Genomic DNA, 24,184 nt, shown 5'->3' with positions numbered 1-24,184 from the left:
AGTCATCACATCAAATCACATAAATACCATTCTAAAAACCATCACACAAAAACATTCTATGATAATACAAAATTCTTTATTTTTCCATCAATGGAAAAATCACAGAAGTTCTTCACTCAATAAACTACAATCTGATAAATAAAGGACAAGCTTTATTTTCCAATATTTTAGTCACTACAGATAGGTAAGAGCAGATTTTTGTAGAACAGAATAGAATACAATAGTAATGTCTACAGAAAAGACTGAGATTACAAAGAATACCAGCATTGAGTCAGAAGGTAATTCTCAAGTGACACAGAAGTTGTAGAGATCAACAAAACAGAGAGACAAAAGCCTTGATAAACAAGGTCTGAAAAAGTGAAGACAGATACTGTAAGGCAATATGGCATAACACAAAATGGGCCATTTGGGAACCATGCAGTGAACCATGCAGCACAGATTTGACACCTGCTGCACTTTGCACAGAAAGATGTGTCAGCTTTCCTAAGTGTTTTCCAATACAATTGTTTGCAAAGGCTCCAAGAAACAAACAGGGCATAACACATCCTTGAGAGGATACCTCTCTGTTAGCTCCAAATGTTTGCAAGGCCATGTACAGGAGGAGTGGTGTTTTTCTGAATTTTGCCTCAACACAGTACAAGAAAATAGTAAAGGAAATTGAGATGACTCCAGGCAGTCTCAGAAATCTAAAACATAGAAGTAATGTATAAAATGTATAATGTAATAATAAATGTATAAAGTAATAATAAAATATAAAAGTAATTAATAAATTGTATTAAATTATTTTAAAAGTAAAAAGGACTGTTAAACACCTTTGTCTATTACATGAATTGGCATCTTACCAAAGCAGTTTAAGAAACCTTCCACAATGCAAATCTTGATGTAACAAAATCATCCAACCAGAAGTGATGGTTGATACTAACAAAGTTTATTATGAAACCTAAATATGTCCTAGCCCTGAATCAAGAGTACTGGTGGTGTTTTGTTTTCAAGTGCATGTGTAGGTCACACTAGGTGTGAAAGGCTTGGAGGCGCATCCTGTTTGGATCTTCTGGATGTCTCAGGGCAATTCCATATCGCAAAAGCAGCTCAATATAAGGCGGCCAAAACGACTCATTGATTGTTATGTAAGGTTCATGTGGTGTGGCCATTAATTTGTTTATCAGAATCTGAAAGACCAAAAGGATAAGATTTAGGAAATTAACAAAACAGCTAGATTTTTTTCTCCTTTAACCAAATTTATACAAATTACTGTGATGTTGGCAATATAAGAAATAAAGGACTAAACAAGAAACACGAGACCTGTTCAAAGTAGAAGTAAAGCAAAGGACTTCCAATTAACTTCATAGTATCTTTTTTGATGTAAAAACTAGAACCAGAATCCTCTTTTTTCCCCAGAATAAATGTAGATTAAACTCTGTATCTAAATACAGAATTAGTTAATGGAGTTAAAAACAGAATCAGTTTTGTCATTCTTTCTCAGTTCATGGAGATCATGTTCATGCCCTCATGACACTGCTCATGGGAAGTGGATTACAGATTAAATAATCTTACCCATCCCGTGGTGCTCTTTCTATTTATCCTAGATATTTAATCTTTCTATTCAAAGCTTTTAAAAGCTATACAGTCCCAATCTCAGTATGTACAAAATATTGTTTGCCCCTTATTGCTTAAGACAAATTCAAAATCCTTACTACCAGATCTTATATTTCTGCACTCACTGCTACTAGTAAAAGACCCAAATATACAACTGCTCTTCTTTTTTAGAACATTCTGAAGGATTGTTCCAGTTAGTATCTTTTGTACTTCCAATTATGAGAATTTACTCCGAATGCATTAATCTAGACAAATTTTTACTTAGTCTTTTCTGACATCTCATACTCCAAAACAGCCTTTATGGTTGTAACTTCATCTGTACCTCAGAAAACATTTTTCAAATTTAAGAGGGACTTGAAGCTAGAACAACACAACTCCACAAAGAAAAACCTTCCAAGAATACAAAGATAAGAGACATTGACACTTTAGGTCAGGATGCTGAAATTCAAAATGATTCTGAATTTTTCAAATAATGTGTTTTTGCAGACAGAAGTCAGACATTATTTGAATATGTTCACATTTTCAGGAGATTAACAATATCAGAAAAATAGGAAGGGCAATTTTAAAGCATTAGAAGAACTTCAAAATTCTTGTTCCACAAGGGCTCTGGCTACTCTAAATTCTGATTTGTTTTCTGCCTAATTTTGCATTAACAGGTATGCTGAGATATCTGAAGCCTCAAGAAAAAAGTTTTTCCCCAGGGACATCTTACATACAGAAGTCTAGAACTGTCTAAGGAGGAGGAACATAAAATTTCACTTCAAATGCTACATTTCAGACAAGAAGGAAAATTATGCTTTGCAATTCACATCCATAAATTGCACTGTAATTAAAAATTCACACTAAGCAATGCTTGTATACTTATAAAATCAATTAGAAATGCATGAATCGGATTAATTGATTTACTTGTATGAGTTAATAATCCGGTTAATGCACAAGACTATTGGTCCTTCTGAGGCTACATAGTAATTAGTCCTTCTGTTAATACTAGTATTGCAGAAATATTTCTCTTGAAATAGTATAAAATAGAGCACGAAATGGACCAATATTTTTGTTAAACATAGTATTGTCTCTCCCAACATGACCCACTAAGGCATATAAAACTTCTTTGAACTAAACATTGTAAAATCAAGAAATGAGAGACAGCCATTCTCTAGCCTGAACTGAGTACTATTGCCACTCCTCTAGTAAAAAATTGGGGTTTACTTTGATAGGAATTAAAATAGAAAACTGACCTAGATTCATTGGGTTGGAATGTACCCTAAAGATCATCTCATTCCAAGCCCCCTGCCATGGGCAGGAACACCTTCCACTAGCCCAGGTTGCTCAAAGCCCCATCCAGCCTGGCTTTGGACACTGTCAGGGATGGGGCATCCACAGCTTCTCTGGGCAGCCTGTGCCAGTGCCTCACCACCCTCACAGGAAAGAATTTATTCTTGACAGCTAATCCAAATAGCTATTCTTTTAATTTAAGACTATTACCCCATGCAAAAAGTTGCTCTTTGTGTTTTTATAAGCCCCCTTTTAGTACCAGAAGGCCACAGTGAGGTCTCCCTGCAGTCTTCTTGTAGACACAACATCCTTAATCATTCCAGATTAACTGTCTTAACTAAATGCCACATACTGTTATTTATATTAATAATAATCACTTTATGATTATCATCATCATTACATCTGAATATTTAAAAATTCCTCAAATGTCTACACAGTAAAAGTATCTTACCTCTAAAATTTCTTTCAATGTTATCAGTTTTACAGCTGGCTCTGCAGAAGAGTTCTGGAAAGACAAACCATCCCCCAAGCAAATTAACAAAACCCAAAACTACTCAGGAAAAGTGTTAATTGACAAAGTAAAATAATCACACAATTATTTGATTGCATAGTACATATTAGATGAAAATTTTAACTTAGATTTAGTTCTGACAGAAATACAAGGTAGCATTGAAATATACCATTCAAAATCCTACACTTCAAATGTAACATTTTTTGAATTATCAAGAGAGATTAATCTAAAGTGATCATAATGCTCTTACTTGTGTTTACATTTAAATAAAACCAAGTATGTCACATTTATAATGTAGTACAGTACCCTCTATGAACAAGATTTGTTAGAGGAAAATATATTTTTCATGAGCTTTAAATAAAAAGTTTATAAACACATTTGGCACAACTCATGACTTCATAGTGCCTTAATATTTTTTCATTATTTGACAGTGAATACTTACTTGCTTTGAATTCAACTAAAAATCTTATCAAGATTAAGAAATAGAATAATTAAAAATTCTGGGGAAATAAAAGGCAATGATAAAATGTCACTAGAAGATTACTTGTTTTCCTTTCTAGCAAGCAAATCAAGCCATTTGTCTACAGAGATTCCTTTGGCAGCAATGTCAGTGGATCTGCTCGTACTGTTGGACGGTAAAACTGATTCTTTAATTTTCCAGTTTTATTCTTTTTCCCCATGCACTTCAGTTTCAACAAATAAAGGAGATAATATTCCACTGGCTTTCTCAGTATTGCTGTTGAATACATCAATCTAAGTCCTAAGATATTACCAGGTGCGCAGCACCTTATACAAACTCCACTTCTGGAAAAGAGGAAAAATACAAGCAAGAAAGAATATGTGAAAGGCAAGTTCTGGATCTCTTTTTCCAGCCACAGTTTGTAACCAGCAGAGAGTCAGAAGTTTCAGTTTCCAGGGAGGGCTTGCTCCATGGAAACCCTGCAAATCCTGGAGCTATGGCCCAGTAACATCTATCTATATATCTGTGTGCCCTTATTTGGATGGTCAGATGAGGAAATAGAATCTACATTACCTTTCTGCAAAGGTAGTTCCAAAGGTAGTTTCCTTACAGCAGGAAGGTGCTTCACAACCTTTGCTGATCTACTTCCCTGGTCAAAATTACTACTAATACAGTAAGTACTGCTAATCCCTAATACTTATAAAGTCATTAAAGCAGGATGGTCAGCATTTCATTATTTAGCCTGAAAGGCACTTTCTTTACCCTTCCAATCAGACAGATTTGCATACAGAATATTCCTCAGCCTCTGATTTTTTGTATTATTATCTTGGGAAAAAAAGAGTAGATTTTTATTGTAGATTTAAAATGCAAGATAATTGTTACTGAAGTCACTACATATATTAAAGGTGTTGGGCCATGGCAATGGGAGCCAACCTGAGCTGCTGTGACCCAGCCTTCACTCCCACTCCCAATCCCACAGGCATGTTGCCAGGTGAAAGGAGGGTGGAGCCAGACCAGCCAGGCTTGGAGCAGCTCAAACTGTGCTGCAGTCACGTCCTACAGACATGAACGCTGCACATTTGCCTCACATGGAACCCTGTGAACACAAGATGCTGCCACAAAGTGAAGCAAATTACTGATGTGCAGATTCAAGAGTTTGGTGCTGCTAGACTGTTGAACCAAGCTGATAACAGAAGTGGATAATGTGTTCTCCTGAATCAACACAGCAGCAAATTTCAATGCCAGTGATTCCAATTTGCATTTCTGACACTCAATAAATGCAGGTAAAAATGGCTGGCTGTCCTGCCCTCACAGTCAGTTACATAGATGCAGATTAGGGGGTACCTGTAGTTAAGTCAAGTGAGTCAAAGGATACAGAAAAGCTATGAATTCAAAAAGAGTGAGAAAAAAGAAAAAGGCTTGTCATAAAACAGATTGTGTTTAAGAGTTCAGGAGATGCATAAATAAAATTTAAGCTAAGGAAAGATAAAAACTTGTGTTGAAATTAATCAAAGTTCTTTCTTTAAGTAAAGTGATTGGTGACAGCCATCATGGCTTCATTACAGACCATTTTCACCCAACAAATTTAGTGGCCTTCTACATCAGTTACAGTATTTGTGGAAAAGGAAGAGCAATTGATGTCATCTACCTGGACTTGTGCAAAGCATTTGACACTGTCCCACATGAGATTGTTTCTAAAATGAGGAGACTGAGAGCAAAATCTGTCATATTTACTAACAGCAGGAAAGGAAGGCATTGGTATGCAGAAAAACTAATAATTTGAATAATACTTTGAACACCATGTCCTGACATCTCCACTTGGTATTTTTATGTGCAAAATATCTGCTTATGTGCAAAACAATTTTATTTCTTTTTTTTTTAATTTAAAGATCAGGATTCATTAGCTACAAATTACAGACAGAAAAAAAAAAACAAGGGCATAATTTCTTATTTTGGTAATGGATGTGAGCTAGTAGCTTTATTTATAATATTGTTTCTTAGCAGGTTACAAAAAATATGAATCCAAGTGAAAACAAACATAGATAATAGGTATTACTAGGATAAGCTAGGGAATTGAAAAATACTATCTTACAGGAGAACATAATGGCATAAATTAAATTTGAATTGATAAAAATCAACAAAAATTGAACATAAATCAACATAAATTGAACATAAGTTCAATTAGCAAAACAAAGAGAGGATATGAGATTGCTGCCATAAATATATCAGGAGGAATAAACACAAGAAAGAAACAGAGTTATTCTAAGGAAAATTCTGGTGTAAGAATACCAATGGATCTGTGTTAAACATGGATACATTTAGACTGAGACAATTTCTAACCAGAGTACTGAGGTACTAGAAGAGAAACTAAAGGAGAAACAGTTGTAAAAAATTTATTTGTTCTAAAACGGTGATAATATTGAAGAAATTATATTATGTGGTTACCTGAAATAACAGAGAGCTGGATTAAAGAAATAATTTCTACTTCTGTAATGTTGTGTACCTGAAATCAAAATCAAAACTTGCCTTTTTTCATAGCTTTTTTTGTATCTATCAAATAGTAATGGTAATAATTTCACTTTTACTGAACACTTTGAATTTATTATGCAAAATACTCCCTGGCTGCCTATTTTCCCTAAAGCTTTAAGATATTTTTTGACCCAGTTTGCCTGAACAAAATCTGATGGTTAACATTCCAAACTACTCTGTAATTATAAACACTTTTCCTTATTGTTCCAAAAACATTGCTAGACAATTAAAATTTGCTGCCAAGGAAAATAGGAATCTACTTGCCCAGGCAAGTAAATAATAAATTAAAAAAAGAGTCAATTTGGACTGAATCCTACACCATTTCCAAATTTGGCATAGCTTGCAGTTCAGTAAGAAGTACAATGTATTGCTATGCATCTAACTCAGTAAAGGATATATGCATTAAGAAAAGAAAATATCCAGCTGGAAACAGCATTAAATAACATAAAACAACCTGAAAAATACAAATTAAACATAGAGGATCAGCTGTAAAAATTATGCTTATTTCAAAATACAACTTCAGGTTCAATTGTTGTGACTTTAAACTGATATTGCATCTAATTAAATATAAATTGAACATTTCGAATTTAGTAGGTAAGGAAAAGACTTACCTTGTTTTTAGTATTTTCACCTTCCTCTGGATGGGGAAAATGTTCATCCAGGAATTCACCCAAAGCATTCAAGAGTTCTTTCTTATAGGTCTTTAATTTCAATAATTTTTTTTTCAGTTCGTCAGATTCTCTAGTTTTCAAACAAACAGTACAAACACAGCAATAGAACAAGGGATCAAATCAAGTAACTAAAAAGTCCATTGTTAGAAAAAATTATCTATTGTTAGAAATTCAACATCTTTAATCACAGGATATAATTTCAGGCATTACTTTCATATTTCAAATATGGATTACTGAGCAATTATTTGATCTATTGAACAAAACAAGGAATACATTTTAAGAGTTTGCTTGTTCATTTGCTTCTCTTGATATTTAAATTCTTCAATTTATAACTCAAAAATGTAGAAATACCTCTTTGTGGAGGGTTGTTCAACTTGGGTATTTGCCTCTTCTTCCATTTTATTAAGAGTATCTAGCAAGTGTTTCTGTTCCTCATACCATTGCTCTTCTCTTTGAAACAAGAAAAGTAAAAAAAGGCAAAACAGATAAATAGTTTCCTTGGGCAGTCAAAAAAAGAAAAAAGCTTACAGCATTCCAAGGTCCAAATTACTTTATTACCTTTTCAGATCTTCTTCCAGTTGTTTATTCTTTGCCCGAACTGTTGACAGCACCATTTCAAGATCATTTTTTACTTTCTGCAACTGTAAAAGAACAGAAATTAAACTACTGCTTGCAGGTAGCCCAGGCTGCAGTATTTGTTCTATGTAAGGCTGCATCTGTAGATCTGATAAAAAGGGGCAAAGTCATCAGTTACTTCTTAATAAACATTAAAATCCAGTTTAAAATGCAAGAGCTATTCAAAATGTCACTGTGACCAGTTCCTCATTAGTGTCTTCTTAAAGCTCCCAGAGCTTAACAAAATACTTAATTTTACCTGGAGCAGATTGTGGAGCACACACACAAACTGCTCAAGTGACAAATGACTGAGGAGAAAATTTCTACAGCACTAGGACTCTATTGTCTAAATTATTCCAGCTGCTGGCAAGAATGAATCCTTGCCACCACATAAAATGTACAGAAAATGAAGATGCATCAAAGAAAGACTAACTACATCCATGAATTAAATGGTCCTCAGTGCCATGGACATATCTGGGACAGGAAATATGGAGAATATGGAGAAATAAAACTACTGTAGTCAGAAGCTACAGGCATTGCTAAATCTAGGGAACAGTGGACTCTCAGTTGTCTGGGTCTTTCCTTACAGAATCACATAATGGGTAAGGTTGTTATGAGAAACACATTCGGTGCAGGGAGCTCAGGGTGCAGCTGCAGTGGGAGCTGCAGGTTGAGCTCTGGCAAGAGCCCCAGGCAAGAGGCCAGGAACTGCAAACTCTGCAGAATGAGGGGCCTGGGGACCTGTGGCCCTGCCAGGTGCAGGGACACTGAGACCTGGCAGGAGCTGATGACACCTGGACTTTCCTGTGTTTATACTGTGAGGGTATAAAAACTCATGGTTTCCTTTGTTCTGGGTCCCTCCTCAGAGGCAACCAGCTCGAGCTGTTACTCTGTTATTATGCCATGATTCAATTACTTTAAGGATTGGGATGTGTGAGCTTAAGGGAAGAAGGAAACCTTCTGAGGTTGAGCTGGTAAGGAAATCTGATCTGTCTTGTGTGAGTTTGGGATGTGTATCTGCAAATGGGCTTAGTGACTGACAACGGTGTCAGCTGGACTGTTGTGACTGACACCAGATCCTGGATTGTTGGACAGGGAAGTTTCCTTAACCACTGTGAGAGACCACAGTGGGTCACGTAGTCCAACCTCCCCACACAAGCAGGAGTCATCCAAGAGCACGTGGCACAGGTTGCATCCACAGTTCTTGAGAAACTCCGGTGAGGGAGACTCCAAAACCTCTCTGGACAATCTGTTCCAGTGCACCATAAAGAAGCTCTTCCTTGTGTTCTTGTGCACCCTATTGCCTCTTGTCCTATTGCTTGGCATCACCAACAAGAGCCTAGCTCCATTCTCTTCAAATATATTTGTATAAATTGATGAGGCCCTCTTTAGAGCACTGTGGTCTTCTACAAAATGTTTATTATATAAACCTATGATTTGGATATATTTTTTCTGCTTCCATACAAAATAGGAACACTTGAGAATTTAGCTCAAAGAAATACCAATTCTGAAAATATGCTACAGAAGCAAATATGTTCCATATATACAACACCTGAAAAAACCTGGAATCCTCAAATATCACACCAACATGCCATAGCTACACAGGCAAACCAAAGTGTGTTACCTAACAACTTTTTGATAGTGACTCTTAATAGCAGTCAGGTCTGCTGTTGTGAGTGATACTAGAAGGCATTAGACACAGGAATATTCTCAAGTCACATAGCACTCCTATGTCCCATCCATATAGTGTAATGTTACCCACCAGACACTGACTTGCTCTTTCTTCCAGTGGAGGAACTCAAAAAACTACTTGCAAATTATTGCCACAGAAGTCAACGTCTAAGATAACTGACTCTTCTGTGTAACATATAGTATTACTTTTCTATTAAGTAAGAAATGCAATATATTTTAAGTTTCTGTCTTAAAAACACACACACAAATATCTTAAAGGCAGGTGTCAGAGGACAGAGTCAGACTCTTTTCAGTGGTGCCAAGTGATAGGACAAGGGAAAACAGGCACAAGATCAAATACAGGAAGTTCCATCTGAAAATTAGGAAGAGCTGCTTTACTGGAGGGTGACTGAGCACTGGAACAGGATGCCCAGAGAGGCTGTGGAGTGTCCTTCTTCAAAGATATTCAAAAGCCACCTCGATACAATCCTGTGAGTCACTTAGGGGCAGGGTTTAGTGACGGATTTGGATGGTTGGACTCAATCATCTTAGAGGTCTCTTCCAACCTAAACTATCCTATGATTCTCTCTCCAAAGGTCCCTCCTAAGGAACCATTCTGTGACAAATTCCACTTAGCAATTAAAATTCAGCCACGGATTGTCTTGAAAACACAAAGTGAGTGGATCTGAGTGGACCTGGGATTCTTGCCCAAGCACTTGTGCAATGTTAAATGAAAGTAATCTTGAAAAGTACAGTGTGTAGGCTTCAGCCACAGAAATGGGCCCTGTTGCATGATGTTAATGATGGCTAAATCTTTGCAAGGCATGGCCATCAGTCTCCTTGGCAAGAGATTACTGTCTCTTGGTGGCATCCAGCACAATGGGACTCCAAAACTAAGTAAGGCCTTGGAGCATTAATGTAGCAGAGATGCTGATTATCACATAATTTTCACTGCATGCATGTAAGTTTGTTGAGTTACTGTGATTAATGGTGTGTCCAGAGGCTAAATACTGTTTATTGTGCATTACTCACTGATTTGTGCAAAAAGTCAGTTTAAAACCCCACTCACTACAACTAGGAAATTTTACTAGTTATACTACAGGGGAAAACAAGCATACCAACATAAATGGCTGAAGGAAAATGCACAGCATTTTAGCAGTAGTCCTGGGAGTAGTTCCTAGGAGCAGTCATAGGAAAATACAGCAATTGCGTATGTTTTTCTTTTTTTTCCCAACAAAATTTTATTATCTCTTACAAACAAAAAGACTTACCTCTTCTTTTCCTAATTCTAACAGGACATCTGGATTGGTAGAAATTACTGAAAAATAAAATGAATTGGTTATTTTTGGCCTTGGATGATACAGATTTATTGAAACTGAAAAGCAGCCTGGCTAGAGAAAAATTTGTGTACCTTCTAAAAAACAGTTTGACTCTCAGTAGCAGTTTAACCCCATGCTGTGATGTCCTGCTGGGCTAACCTACTATCACTATTCTGCAAATTAAATTAGACTGAAAAAAGTGCAGTGTTAATGCTTGTGTGTAATTTTTTTATACCTGAACCAGCTCCAAGTACATTGGTGTAGGTGCATAATGAATGAACACCACATTTCTATACACTTCAAGACAACTGAGCCTGACTTTTTCAGCAGAAGGCATTCAATCAACATTACCAATGTGGGCAATCAAATTCTTCCAGTCTTCCAATTCCTTATTAAACAGTCTCCCAAATGTTTGATCAGGACTGCAGAACCTAGTTCTAATAACTTCAGAAGCATGTCACTATCCTTGCTGTTCATAAGAGCAGCAGATGTAGGCAGATGAATGGCCCACCAAGGCCAATAACTCCAACACTGAGCAACAGCAATACCTAAGTGAAAGCACAGTTCAAGAAGATGGAAATGTTTCCCCAGAATGCTCCTACAAAATGCAGTGATTTATGACTGATGCATTTTCAGAATAAAAATTGAATTCTTGTTTTTTACAGCATTAACAGACTCCAGTCAATGCTCAGATTCATGTCAACTTGCAGCAAACATATTACTTTTTTGAACTATTTCAATATATTAACAGGAGAAATAAAAGCTATCGTAACAGATTAAAATTTTTATAAGACATATCTTTTGTGCAAGTTTGGCCTGAAATCTCTAATCTTACAAATAATTATTTAAATAAAAAAATTCCTCTAAGAAAAAGGAAACCCTTAACCCTCTCATGACAGCAATAATCTTCTAAATACAGAGAGTCAATTTCATAAATTCAGAAAAGTACTTTCTTTGGTAATGTTGTAGCACTTACCTCAAAAAAATTTTAAGAACCTTTAGATTAGTAGTTTTAAAAGCACTGTTCTGAGATGAAAATCAGAAAAACTACTGAGTTAAAAATGCATTAAATTAAATGCTGTGATAAAATTCCTTTTATTTGGAGAATTACTGTTTCTAAATCTTGACACAAAATTTGAGTACTGTGTTCCCAATTTAGCTTAAGAGCTGTGGGATGGTGGTCTGTGCTTTATTAGAGTCAGATTTCTTTATTTACATGAATATCCTACCTGCATGTGATAAAACTCATTGGTGCACTTTCATTCACATTCACTGGCATATTTGAAAAAAAACCCATACAATTCTTCCCCCTGCCACGTCCTGCTAACATGATCTTTATAGCCCTCCCTTACCAATTATTATCAATTTTTACAACTGCCTCATAACACTTCTTTATTTTTAGGTACCTAATCCTGAGTTCATGCTTGCCATTCAGTGTTCATATTGTGTGAGTATCAGAATAGAAGGCCCTGTCTTCTTGGGAAAGAAATCATTAACCATAATTTAGTGAAGGAACAATGCAGATCTAAAACACTGGGACAAAACACTTGCCAGCTGCTGCTGTAAATTCACTGGTTGCTCAATCCATTATCAATTAAATATTTTTCAGTCGTAGAATCACTACATTTGCAAAAATCAAATGTCAGACAGAATTGCCTAGTGATACAAAGTACAATTACAAAGAAAAATACTACCAGATGCTAGGAATGTAAGAGCAACTACCATGCACATGTTTATACAGAAACTCATATTAAATAAAACAAAAAGGTATTTGGCAGAATACTACTATTTTGCAAAGAAAAACGGAAATTATGCAGACCACAATGGTTTGAAATGGTTTAAAATATGGTTGCTTTCACTTCCTGATTTTGCAAAGGTAAAAGTTAAATTTTATTTTTATAAGCCAAATGCTTTTTAAAAAGTTTTAATTCAGCTGATTTAGCAGATCTAGAGCTACAAAAATAATACCAGAAATTGAGAAAGAAAAAGAGACTAAAGTATAAAAGCTTTGCAAAAATAAAATTTGCATCGTGAATTCAAGTCTGTTTGCCAATACTGTGCTCAAAAAAATGTAGAACTGCCAAGTTATAACCTCTGAAAATAAGGTTTAAGATTGAAATGCTGACAGGTCCTCATTTACAGGAAATGAACTGGCCACTACCAAAAGCAAAAACCAAAGTAACAAGACAGCCTGACATTCATGCTCTATTAGTAAACTGTATTAAATCAGTATTTCTGGTATTTCTACTTAGATAAAATCAGACAATGTTTTCAATTAAGTAATTCCTCCTTCAAAACAAACAGTAGGTATAAAGAAGCCAAGACAGAGAAGTAAGCAAAGTGGACTCCTCATTTTCATACAAGCACCATAACTCTAACCAAATTCTTAGCAGCAACTTTTTTTCTTCCACTGGAAAGGGAGCCAAAAAGGCAGAGATTTGCCTGCAAAGTATTAATTATAAATAGATATTTTCTCTATTACAGAATTTAGATTTCTAATAAGAAATATCATCTGGGAAGAAGTAAGAATGGTTGAACAAAGCAAGTCAGCAAGCCAAAAAAATAGGCCAAGGATATTTTAAGCCAATAGCTTTTAGTTTAATATACATATTTTAGTACGGAAATCTAACAGCCTCAGGTATTTTACCCAGATAAAAACTAAGTTCTTTCAATTAATTTGCTTTAAGCCAGCAGCTTATTCATGAACAGCAGCCAGGAACCAGAATGTTCCAAATTCATTCAATGACATGCCTTTGGTCTACATACCTCAGAAGCACTGGAGGCTGACAGTTCTTGGAGTGAGGCTCACAACACTGAACTATGAATTTATTCTAAAAGAGCAACAGTATCTATTTATAAGGAAGAAAAAATATTTTTCCCAGCTTCTCTTATGTAGTGATGAGATGCAGCAAGTACATTGACTTTGGAAAAAGTTGGAGAACTGCCTCTAATGTTGATCTGAAAAGGCAATTCCATTTGGCTAAATGACAAAACATTGGGAATCGCCACGTGCTCTCTATAACACATTGCTATAATTTTGTAAATACTACAAAACCAAGCCTCTACTGGCATAAAGATATCCAAATGAGTCCATATATTAATTTAAAGACTAACTAGAAGTTTTTCTGGATTTGCAGGTGCTAACAGGTCCTTGACAGGAGACATAACCATGAGTACTACCAGAATATTAATGATAGTGTGGTGTGAACTGTTTTAGGAATCTCCATATGGGACATCTGAAAACAAAGATTACTTTGCTCACACTTGGATCCTGAATGCTTTTATTTCCTGTGTCTCACCACATCAGCCTTGCAAGACAGTGAAATCTGTCACTCTCTTGCAGTGACATAAGCACAGTGGTGCTTACACACAAAGAGAATTTTGAAGAGCTGAGGCATCTACAACTTTTGACTGATAATGCCTAATGTAAGAACTACCACTACTGTCAGTGGTTTGTGCTTCTCAGGATCAGTAAGTGTTCTGGATTCCTGTGTTGTTTAAAAATTATAGTGTCTCTCACCACTTTACCTTGACTTGAAACCTCCAATCCCTGTAAATTCAAAATACGTATTTTACTACAGTGTAAAGAGCTTGGCACTAAAGGTCTACTTCAAAGTTTCAACTAGTAGATCACAATACAATACACCTTTGTAAAATATTAACAAAAAATAATGAGAATATGTATGATTAATGTAATTTGTCCTTCTTACAGGACAAAATGAAGACAATATTATTTGCCAAAGTATTTCTGTTCTGAAAAGGAAATACAAATAAAAGATGGAGAAAAAACAATCACACAGAAAAGAATATGAAGGAGGGTATCAGGATAATGAACTTTTCTTATTGGATTAGGAGATCTACTAATAGTTGTTTTTCCATTTAACTGACTGGTGTTATGAATCACACACTTATTTGTCCAGAATCATAGGATTAAGTTATAGTGGAATTCACTTTTAGTGCAAAAATAGTGAAGAAATAAAACATACACACTAGTTTTTAAAGTAGCATTAAATCTATTTTAAGTAGTTATGGCATGAAAATACAATCAGCAGACATTCAATATACTCATGGCCTAGATGAAGGAAATTTTGCAGAAGTTTATATAAGCATTCTTTACAAGGAAACAGTTACTTACTTTCAGGATTTCTTGCTGTCCATTCACGACAATCTACTGTTAAAGCTCTCCACTGCAGCATTAACAAGGAAAGCTGTGTAACAAGAAAAGAAGGATCTCTTGAAGTATGTTGAGTTGCATTGGCATAAAATGAGGTAGAACAGGATAGAAATTGAGTTATTAAGTTATTACAGCGGAAAACAAAAGAGCATCTATTACAATAGAACACCAGTTGCTTCAAAATATTTTACAGTCACAGGGCTCAAGAAATATTCTTATTATTTTTTCAAAAGGGGCAGATGACAAGGAGTCAGAGTTTACAGAGTTGTGAAGGTCCTTCAGAGGAAGGTTCATATAGGTAAAGAAATAATTTCTAATGTCATCTCTGAACCTCCCTTCACATATCTTTGAACCATTCCCACACATAATATCACTGGGTATGAGGGAGAAAATATCAGCATCCCCCTCTGCACTTCCCTGAGGAAGCTGCAGAGAGGAGTCAGGGCACCCCCCAGTTCCTTCTCCACAAAGTAGAAAAACCCAAAGTCCTCAGCAGTTCCTCACAGGACTTGCCTTCCAGCCCTCTCACAGCTTTGTTGCCCTCTTCTGGATGCACTCAAGGACCTTCAAACCTTCCAAAATTGTGGGGCACAGAGCTGCATTGAGCCCTCCAGGTGAGGCAGCCCTGAATGCAGGGGACAATCCCCTCTCCTGTGGCTGGCAGTGCCATGCTCCAGGCTCAGGGATGTGTTTGCCCCCTGGGCTGCCAGGGCACCCTGTGGGCTCATCCTGAGCTGCTCAGCACCCTCAGAGCCCTTCCTGCAGGGCTGCCCAGCAGCCACTCCTCTCCTTCCTCTTTTGTTGTTATTAAATGCCATGCTATTGAGGACTGCCCAATGTTCTAAGCCAGCAGATCCCTCAGCAAAGCCTCTGGTCCCTCCAGAGTGTCAACAGCACCATCCAGTTTGGAGTCATCAGCCAGTTTGCTCATGGTGGATCCCAATCCTCCATCCAGACCCCTGATAAACACATGGAACAGAACTGGCCCTGGAGCTGCTGGCTGGTCACCAGGCAGATGCAGCCCAGCCACTGCAGCCCACTGAGCTCTGCCCTTCAGCCAGGTCTTCACCTAGCACACTGTGACCCTGCTCATCCCACAGCTGCACACGTGCCCAGGAGGATGCTGTGAGGGACAGCATAACAATGACATCCAAGAAGAAGAAGTTACATTTGCACAGATTAGGAAAAAGTCCAAATAGGTATTGACGTTACACCTCCTTCTCTTCCCATTTTGCTGCCTATGTTAGTCATTTATTGGTTGCATTTTTCAAAGTTAGTAAAAGAAAATAATTTATCTCCATCCATGAGGCCTCAGTTATGTTTCCTCTCCCCTGTCCAGATGAGCAGGGGAGTGATGAACAGCTAAGATGGCCAGATAGGATCAAACCCACCACAGATGCACCTGAGGGAACTGGCAGGTAAAGTGGTAAAGCCACTATCCATCACATTTGAAAAGTCGTGGCAGTCTGCTGAAGATCCCAGTGACTGGAAAAGGAAACACACAACCCATATTATTAGGAAGAGAAAAAGAAAGACCTGGAAACCACAGACTGGTTAGTCTCACCTCTGTGCCCAGCAAGACCATGGAGCAGATCCTCCTTGAAATTACACTAAGGCATGTGTAAAATTAAGAGGCAACTGGTGTTAAGCAACATGATATTAAGGGCAAATCATGCCTGACAAATTTGGTGGCCTCCTGTAACAGGATTACAGCATTGGTGCATAAGGGAAGAACTACTGATGTCATGTATTTGGGAGGTGTGCAAAGCATTTGACACTGTTCAGAACAACATACTGATACTTGTCACTAGACTGGAGAAACACAGATTTGACAGACAGACCACTTTGTGGAGGATTTGGCTCCACAAACAAAGGAATTGGCTGGATGGTAATCAGTTCAGAGGTGCAGTCAACAGTTCAGCATCCAGGTGGAGATCAGTCATGAAGGGGCCTTGTTTCTGAGATGGGAACTTTGTAACATCTTTGTCAGAGACATGGACAGTGGGATCAAGGGCACCCTCAGCAAGGTCACCTTCACTGCCAGCACCAGGCTGTGCGGGGGAGCTGACACACTGCAAGGGAAGGGTGGGAGTTGAGCTGCCTGAGGGTTTGAGACTCTGGGAACTCAGTCTGTAGTTAACCTAACCAACATTCAACTTAGGACAAGCATGATTCAAGCAGCTTTGACTCCTGGGAAATAATATGGTGACAGTTAGTTCATATAAGGCTGTCATTCTAGAAATTTCCCTAGTTCTTCCTCCCTAATTGGTTGTCAGTTGGTGCAGAGTTTTACATATTCTGAATTATTGTTTCTGGTTGGACCCTTACCCTCAGCTCCACCCCTCAACTGACTCTATATGTGTATCCTACTTACCCTATCCCGTGTCTTTGGAATTAGTCCTAAGCTGTTGTTCGGCTTCTCCCGGTTGTTGTTTCCATCATTAAAACCTTTGACTTTCCAGACAATTCCATCATCAAAACCTTCTACTTTCTGGATAATTCCATCATACCTGTCCTTTTATTTATGGCCACCTCAGTCCCACCGACATGGTCCCGGGGTCTCAGAGCTGAAGCTGTGACAGGGAAGGGGCATCCAGAGGGACATCAACAGGCTTGAGAGCTGCACTAGTACAAAACTTACAAGGTCCAACAAGACCAAGCACACAAGGTCTGTGGGATGTGCTGTGGGCAGCCTTACTCTTACTGCAGCTGTATCTAATCACAACAGTCTTGTCCTTGTAAAGTCACAGCTGTGTCCAGTGAGGAGATGTGTTACACAAGAGTGGGTTGGCCAGCCATGAGAGAGAAATGGAGCAGTCAATGTTGGCTGGTTATGCTGTCTTGTGGGACCCAACAGAGAGAAGGTATGAGAGCTTTGATATAAGACAACAGACTGCTGATATGGACACCTGCCTTCTGTGAAGGTCTCTTGAGCCTACCTTTAGTCAGAGGAGTTTTTACAGAGAGTCTTTGAAGTGATGAGTGACTGAGGAAGGGGCTGCCTTCCTCAGTTGTGCCACCACTGTTGATTTGGTGCCCTGTGTGAGGAGCAAAGCAGCTCCTCACAAAGGTCCTGTGCCTGGGTCAGGCAACCCAGTATCAATACAGGCTGACTGAGAGCAGCCCTGCCAAGAAAAACCTGGGGATCCTGGTGGGTGAAATGTTGGACACATGGAATTGCAGTCCAGAAAGCCAACTGTAACTTCTGCATCAAATGCAGCATGGCCAGTAGGTGATTCTGCCCCTCCACTGTGCTCTGGTGAGACCCCCTTGAGTGCTGCCTCCAGCTCTGAGGTCCCCAACATAAGAAGGATGTGAATGTGCCCAAGTAAGTCTGGAGAACTACAAAGATTATTGGAGGGCTGGAACACCTCTCCTAGAAAGACAGGTATGGGGAGTTGAGGTTGTTCAGCCTGGAGAAGGCTCCAGGGAAACCTTATAGGACCTTCCAGGGCCTGAATGGGGCCGAAAAAAAAAAAGAAGAGGGATTGTTTACAAGTCCACGTAGTGATAGGACAAGGGGAAATGGCTTTAAGATGAAAGAGGGCAAGTTTAGATTAGATACTATGAAAAGAATTCTTTATTGTGTAAGCACAGAGGCACTGGAACAGGTTGCCCAGAGAAGGTGCAGGTGCCCCATCCCTGGAAGGGTTCCAGGCTGGGCTGGATGGGGCTTTGAGCAACCCGATCTAATGGAAGGGATCCCTGCCTATGCCTGGGTTAGAACTAGATGATCTTTAAGGTCTTTCTAACCCAGGCCATTCTGTGATTCTACAGTCTTAAAAGAAAATGAAATATTTTTAAAAACCCACTGTCTTACCTTGGCATCTGATGGTAGCAGTGTCTCTGTTCCTTGCAGCATTAGCTTGCTCTGACACTTGGTAGAAAAGAAATAAAACACAAAGGAAGTTTGTTTACTCTTCTCTTTTGTAAGAACAAAACACAATTCTTAGAAATTTAAACATAACTTTTTTAATATAGGAACAAAAGAATTTTAACTTGGATCTTTCCACATCCCTTACACCCTAACTCAGAGGAGCAAATTAAGAAATGTTTTCAAGTCATAGCACAGTAAAGCAGAACTTAATTAACTCTGAAGGAGAAAAGTAGCAGCTAAAGAAAGATGCATCCTTTGAGTAAAAAGGCAAGTTATGAGGGAAGAGTTCATAAGGAAAGGCATTGAACAGATGAAGAACATGAGAAACTGGGAAGAGAGTCATGGACAAGGCTGAGCAGGGAAGCTGCTGAGAAGTAAATACACATTCTGCTACTTTTCTGGGTTTCCAAACAGAGCAATCATAATATAATACATATTTTTAAGTCATTTAGGGCAGTATACTGTACATTTCAGAAGTGGTCTGATTTTTGAGAGTATACTACATCAGCTCTCAAGACTGCAATGGGGAGTATATGCAGTCTGAAATTCAGGCCACCAAAACTATCCAAGGCATAAACAGGAAACACTTGCTAAACTGTTGTTGGGTGTTTTTTTTTTTTTTTTTTTTTTTTTTTGTTTGTTTGTTTGTTTGTTTGTTTTTGTTTTGTTTTTCCCTAACTATCACCAATTTAACCAGGATGTATTCTACTAAGCAATACTTTGGAAACCTTGTTGTTAACATTTGGATACCAGAACATTGTATAGGATTTCTCCCACAAAAACTGTTCATGATGACACACAATCATTGGAACATTACATGTAAAAATATAACCTAGGAGCTAATTAAATGACTGTTAGTTCAAACATTTTGCTGAAACATGAGTGCATTCATGGGTGCAAAATCTGAATAAAAATCCTACAGTTTTCATCTACTTCCAAAAATTTACTTCATCTACTTCTACTTCTTGAATTATTTTGGGCATGCTGGCAATAAAATAGAAGATATCAAACACTTTCAATTAAATTCAAAATAGTAAACATTCAAATTTCCCTTCTAATTTGAAAATTTAAAGGAAAAGTTCAGTTCCTACAATGGACCAAACAAAAGTTCAGAAACTGAGACACAGAATTCCCTGCTACTTGTTACATGCAAACCTACCAGAATACTCAACAAGAAATAAATCCCATTAGTCTTTTCTAATCAACTTGTGTAAAATTATTGCACTGTGACTAGTACTTTGTTCTACTTTAAGTTTGGAAATAGTTTTACTTTAGTTTATGATATTTTAGTGTTTTGAACCTACAACTCAGAACTCGAGCAAATATCATTGCTGGGGGTTAGGTTTGCTCCTTTTTTACTTTAAAATTTTTTTCCCCATGAGTTACCAAGGAAACTGAATGTTGGATACTTAAGGGTACTTGACCAAAACAAAGAGCTAGCCAAAGGTTTTCTTTTTCTTATCTCTTGTAATCCAAAAGGGAGGGGTTAACTGCCTTCTCTGATAACAAGACAGCTGTTAAAAACCCAGTGGGGTATTATCTCTTACCTCTGCTCAGTCTTTCACTACCCCATGGGAATATCTTCTGTTAATGGATCATCAAAGCTCACCAGTGCCATGACACGTTTCATCACCCTACTGGGAGATGCTCTACTAGAAAGCAGAGGAGCAGCCATTTACACCTGGATAAAAAGGAGCCACAGGTATCACCAGGCACTCCGGTGTTTCCCATGGGACCCTCAAAGCAAGACTCTGACTCTGTCAGAGGTTTTGTTTGTTTTTTTGTTGTTTTAATTTTTTTGTTCTGGGATTTGTTTGTTTGTTTGCTTATTATTTTGTACTATAACATTTGTATTTTTAATATCTCTAGTAAAGAACTGCTATACCTATTCCCAAAACCTTTGCCTGACAGCCTTTTAATTGCAGATTTATAATAATTTGGAAAAAGCAGGGGGAGGGGGGGCTTGCATTCCAAGGGAGGCTTCAATCTTCCTTGGCAGATGCCTGTCTATTCAAACCTAGACAAGCATGTAAGTACAACAAAAAATTGAGTGAAGTGATTAAGACTGAAAATATAATTTAAGACATGACTTCATCAGATTCCACAGAATCTTACAGGAAGAACAGTATTCCCTAGGAACTGACAGAAGTTTATCTTTTCTGGAAATCCTGTAAATGAAAATAACCAGCCCCAAACTGTTATTTGTCAGCACACTGTACCAAGAGAGAAATTTTAACCATGACAATGTAACTGTCAGTTTGCACAAGCGTAAGGAAACATCACTGTCCTCCTCTGCCTCTCTCCCCTCCTATTCTCCCTCCTCTAAGATCCAAAGGAGCTGTGAAATGGAATCCCACCTTTTGTGAGGCTAAAGAGAGAAGGGTCTCTCTATGCTGGTACCACTGCAAAACAAGTAAATTGTTTAATTTTCCATAATTTTAACATATACTCCCACACTAACTAAATCATAACATCAGCACATTGACACTACAAGGCATTCTTCACCCCTTCCAGAACTTCTACATTTGATCTTTCTGAGTATCTTTCGCTTTTTTGTTTGTTTGCATTTTTTGCTTATTTGTTTGGGGTTTGTTGGGTGATTTGGTTTTATTGAAGCGGCTTCTCTGAAGAGGCAAGGATGTGGTGAATAAAATAATTCTGAAAAAGCTTTATAATAAACGTAGTCTATCACTTATATTTGCATACCTCTTCTATTTGCTTCCAAATACTCTCACATTCATTCAGGAGTTCTTCCTTGGCATCTACAGGGCCAGCTGTGTCAGGGATTTCAGCCTGTTAACAATCAAATAGAACAGTTATCATGTAAATCCATAATAGGATTATTAAATCATACCTGCCACTTCAGATCAACTATGTAACAGAAAAAAACTCCCTTAATCCAAAGCTTTTAGCTAACTCCTCTATAGTTCTAGAAAGAACCCAGCCATTAAGTGAAATTAGAAGACATTAATAATTTACGTTTAAAATTGAATGACAAAGTCTTAAGTTTTCATAACTCCTTTAATTATCTGCAATGGCTTCTTTATTTTCCAAAAACTTAAATATAGAAACAATAAGAGAATCTCACATCTACAAAGCCACACTTTGCCTGCATATATCTGTAAAGTTTTTAAGCAGTTACTTCTACTCTGCCAATAAATATGCTGATCTATTTCTCCTTGATTTGAATTCAGAATATTTTTGATTAACAAATTAAGCATCCTCAAAGTTACTAGAAAAACAAACAAAAAACCCTAAAAGATATACAGACAACTAAGGAAAGAGGGCACGTGGATAGCCAAAAGAAAAATCAACCCAAGTTAAATTAAAAACTTTGAGAAATTGTTGGGTCAGAAAGAAACACATACAATTTCATAAATTTCATTCTAGCTTTCTCCCTTAAGTGATACCTGAATGACATCAGCAATTAACAGAAGAAAAATAAGAGGGATCAAATTTTTTTTCCAGGGAAAACAACCAACAGGCAAGTGTATCAGATGCAGGGAGCCTTTAAAAATACTTTAGTAGATCACAAAGCCCACCAGATAATGATGTGCTAATAAATAGATAAGGATCTAAAGAATGGCACTTCTCAACTTTCTTAATGAAGCACAAATTACTAACTGAATCTTTTGTCCTTTTTCAGAGCAAAAACACATCATCAGAGTAAATTATGTTAAAAACCCGATTTAAAAGGAGTGAAATATACAATTAGTACTTCCAAAGTTCAAGTACCTCATAGCAAAGTGGATGAGGAAAAAAAAAATTAGAACATCTCACTGAATGGTGGGATTACACTGGACAACTCACATGTAGCCAATACTTCCACTTAGCCTTCCTGACAAATTTGTGGCATTTAAAGTGGAACACTACAAAATCTAGGTTACCACGATCTTATAAGAACTAATGAGCATAGATTTTGCAAAAGAAAAATCATTATCTTCTTAAGAGTCTCGGAATGTCTCCATAATATAAACAGAATCAGTTCCCATAATTTATCAAGACTTCTGAAATGCTTCTAGCTAAGACTGCCCAGAAAGAAGAAACTAAGAAAGAAACTAAGCAGTTCTAGTTTTTTCTCAGACCGAAAACTGCTAAGGACACAAACAAAAAGCGTCTGGGAGGACAGTGGGGAAAAAAGAAAAAAAAAAAAAAGGGAGAAAAAGAACCCCATGCTTTGGAAATTTGAAAGGGGTCTTGAGGTGGGATAAAAACCTATTCCACCCATGTCCCCAGCACGGGGGTTAATACCACAATTAAGCGCCATGAAAGCATTATATGAAATAAAACTCTGAAGAGCAAGCCAGAAAACCTCCATCACAGAAAAATTAATAAGTGACTCTGTTGTTGTTAAGTTTCTGGAACAATTTCATACAGGATTTTGAAATGTACACACTGTGAGACATGACAGGTCTCTCACAAGCCAAGCTGACTTTCAGTCCTCAGTGCTCTTAACTACCTTACACATACACACACTGAAGTGTCACTTTCAGATGTCATTTTCTTGTGGCTTGTAGTTTTCCTTATTTCAGTATGGTTAAACTACATTTTTATTTCCACACCATACCTGAAAACTGAAGGGGTTTTTTTGCATGAATACTAATGTATTCCGGTTTCAACGTGTTATTCCTTCTCACCTTGTTTAGGACTATGTAATTAGGTTAAAAATACACACATGTCCAAGTGTAGGCTCTATGCTACAAATGAAAAATATCACAGGATGGGTCAGGTTGGAAGGGACCACAGGGGGTCATCTTGTCCAAGTTTAAGCTTAAGCAGGGTGACCCCAGAGCACACAGCACAGGATTGTGTCCAGATGGTGTTTGAGCATCTCCACTGAGGGAGACTCCACAACCTCTCTGGTCAGTCTGTTCCAGTGCACGGTCACCTGCACAGCAAAGTTATTCCTCATGTTCAAGTGGAACTTCTTGCGCATCAGTTTCTGCCCATTTCCTCTCGCCCTGTTGCTCAGAACCGACAGAAGGGCCCGAATCCCTTCCCCGGGCGCCGCCACTCCACAAACCCATTAATTGCGTCATGTGATCGAATTCAAAACAACCAACCGCGGGAACGGCGGCGAGAGGAAAAGCGATAGGTCTGTGAAAGCGACACCAAGGTACTTAAGGAAGCCAAACACCGGCAGGGCACAGACAGCACCGCAAACGCCGTGGAACAGGGAGCTCCCCACGCGAACCCCGCGGCACAACGTGAGGCGGGACAGCCCCGCAGGGATGAACGTCGCCCCACCACTCCCAGCCGGGACGCCAGAGCAGCCCCGCGGCTGTGAGCACCTCCCGGCCCCGAGGTGTGGGAGCACCTGGATCCCCCCGAGCTCCGGGCTCCTCTCGAGCACCTGGATCCCCCCGAGCTCCGGGCTCCCCCCGAGCCTCCCCCGCCCGCCCGGCACTACCATGGCCGCCTCCCGCCGTCCGCCCTGCGCTGTACACGTCACTCCCGGAGCGCCCGGCGCGGCGCAGGGTATTGACGTC

General features: G+C 38.2%; 1 protein-coding gene across 1 annotated transcript; it reads right to left on the bottom strand.

The window, feature by feature from the left end:
* Positions 1-65: 65 nt before the first annotated feature.
* Positions 66-24,124, bottom strand: CENPK (centromere protein K). Its single transcript, XM_083883000.1, has 10 exons — positions 24,106-24,124; positions 21,402-21,488; positions 18,639-18,695; positions 14,780-14,852; positions 10,597-10,643; positions 7,598-7,680; positions 7,391-7,489; positions 6,980-7,109; positions 3,320-3,373; positions 66-1,169 (listed from the first exon to the last, which is right to left on the bottom strand). Exons 1-10 carry the CDS (start codon positions 24,106-24,108, stop codon positions 1,011-1,013), a joined length of 792 nt encoding a protein of 263 aa, XP_083739126.1. The 5' UTR covers positions 24,109-24,124; the 3' UTR covers positions 66-1,010.
* Between the last annotated feature and the right edge of the window lie 60 nt (positions 24,125-24,184).

Source organism: Zosterops lateralis, assembly GCF_965231275.1.
Source record: "Zosterops lateralis genome assembly, chromosome: Z".
NCBI classification, from domain to species: Eukaryota; Metazoa; Chordata; class Aves; order Passeriformes; family Zosteropidae; genus Zosterops; species Zosterops lateralis.
The sequence above is the reverse complement of the archived record's forward strand: the minus strand, read 5'-3'. Positions and strand labels throughout refer to the sequence as shown.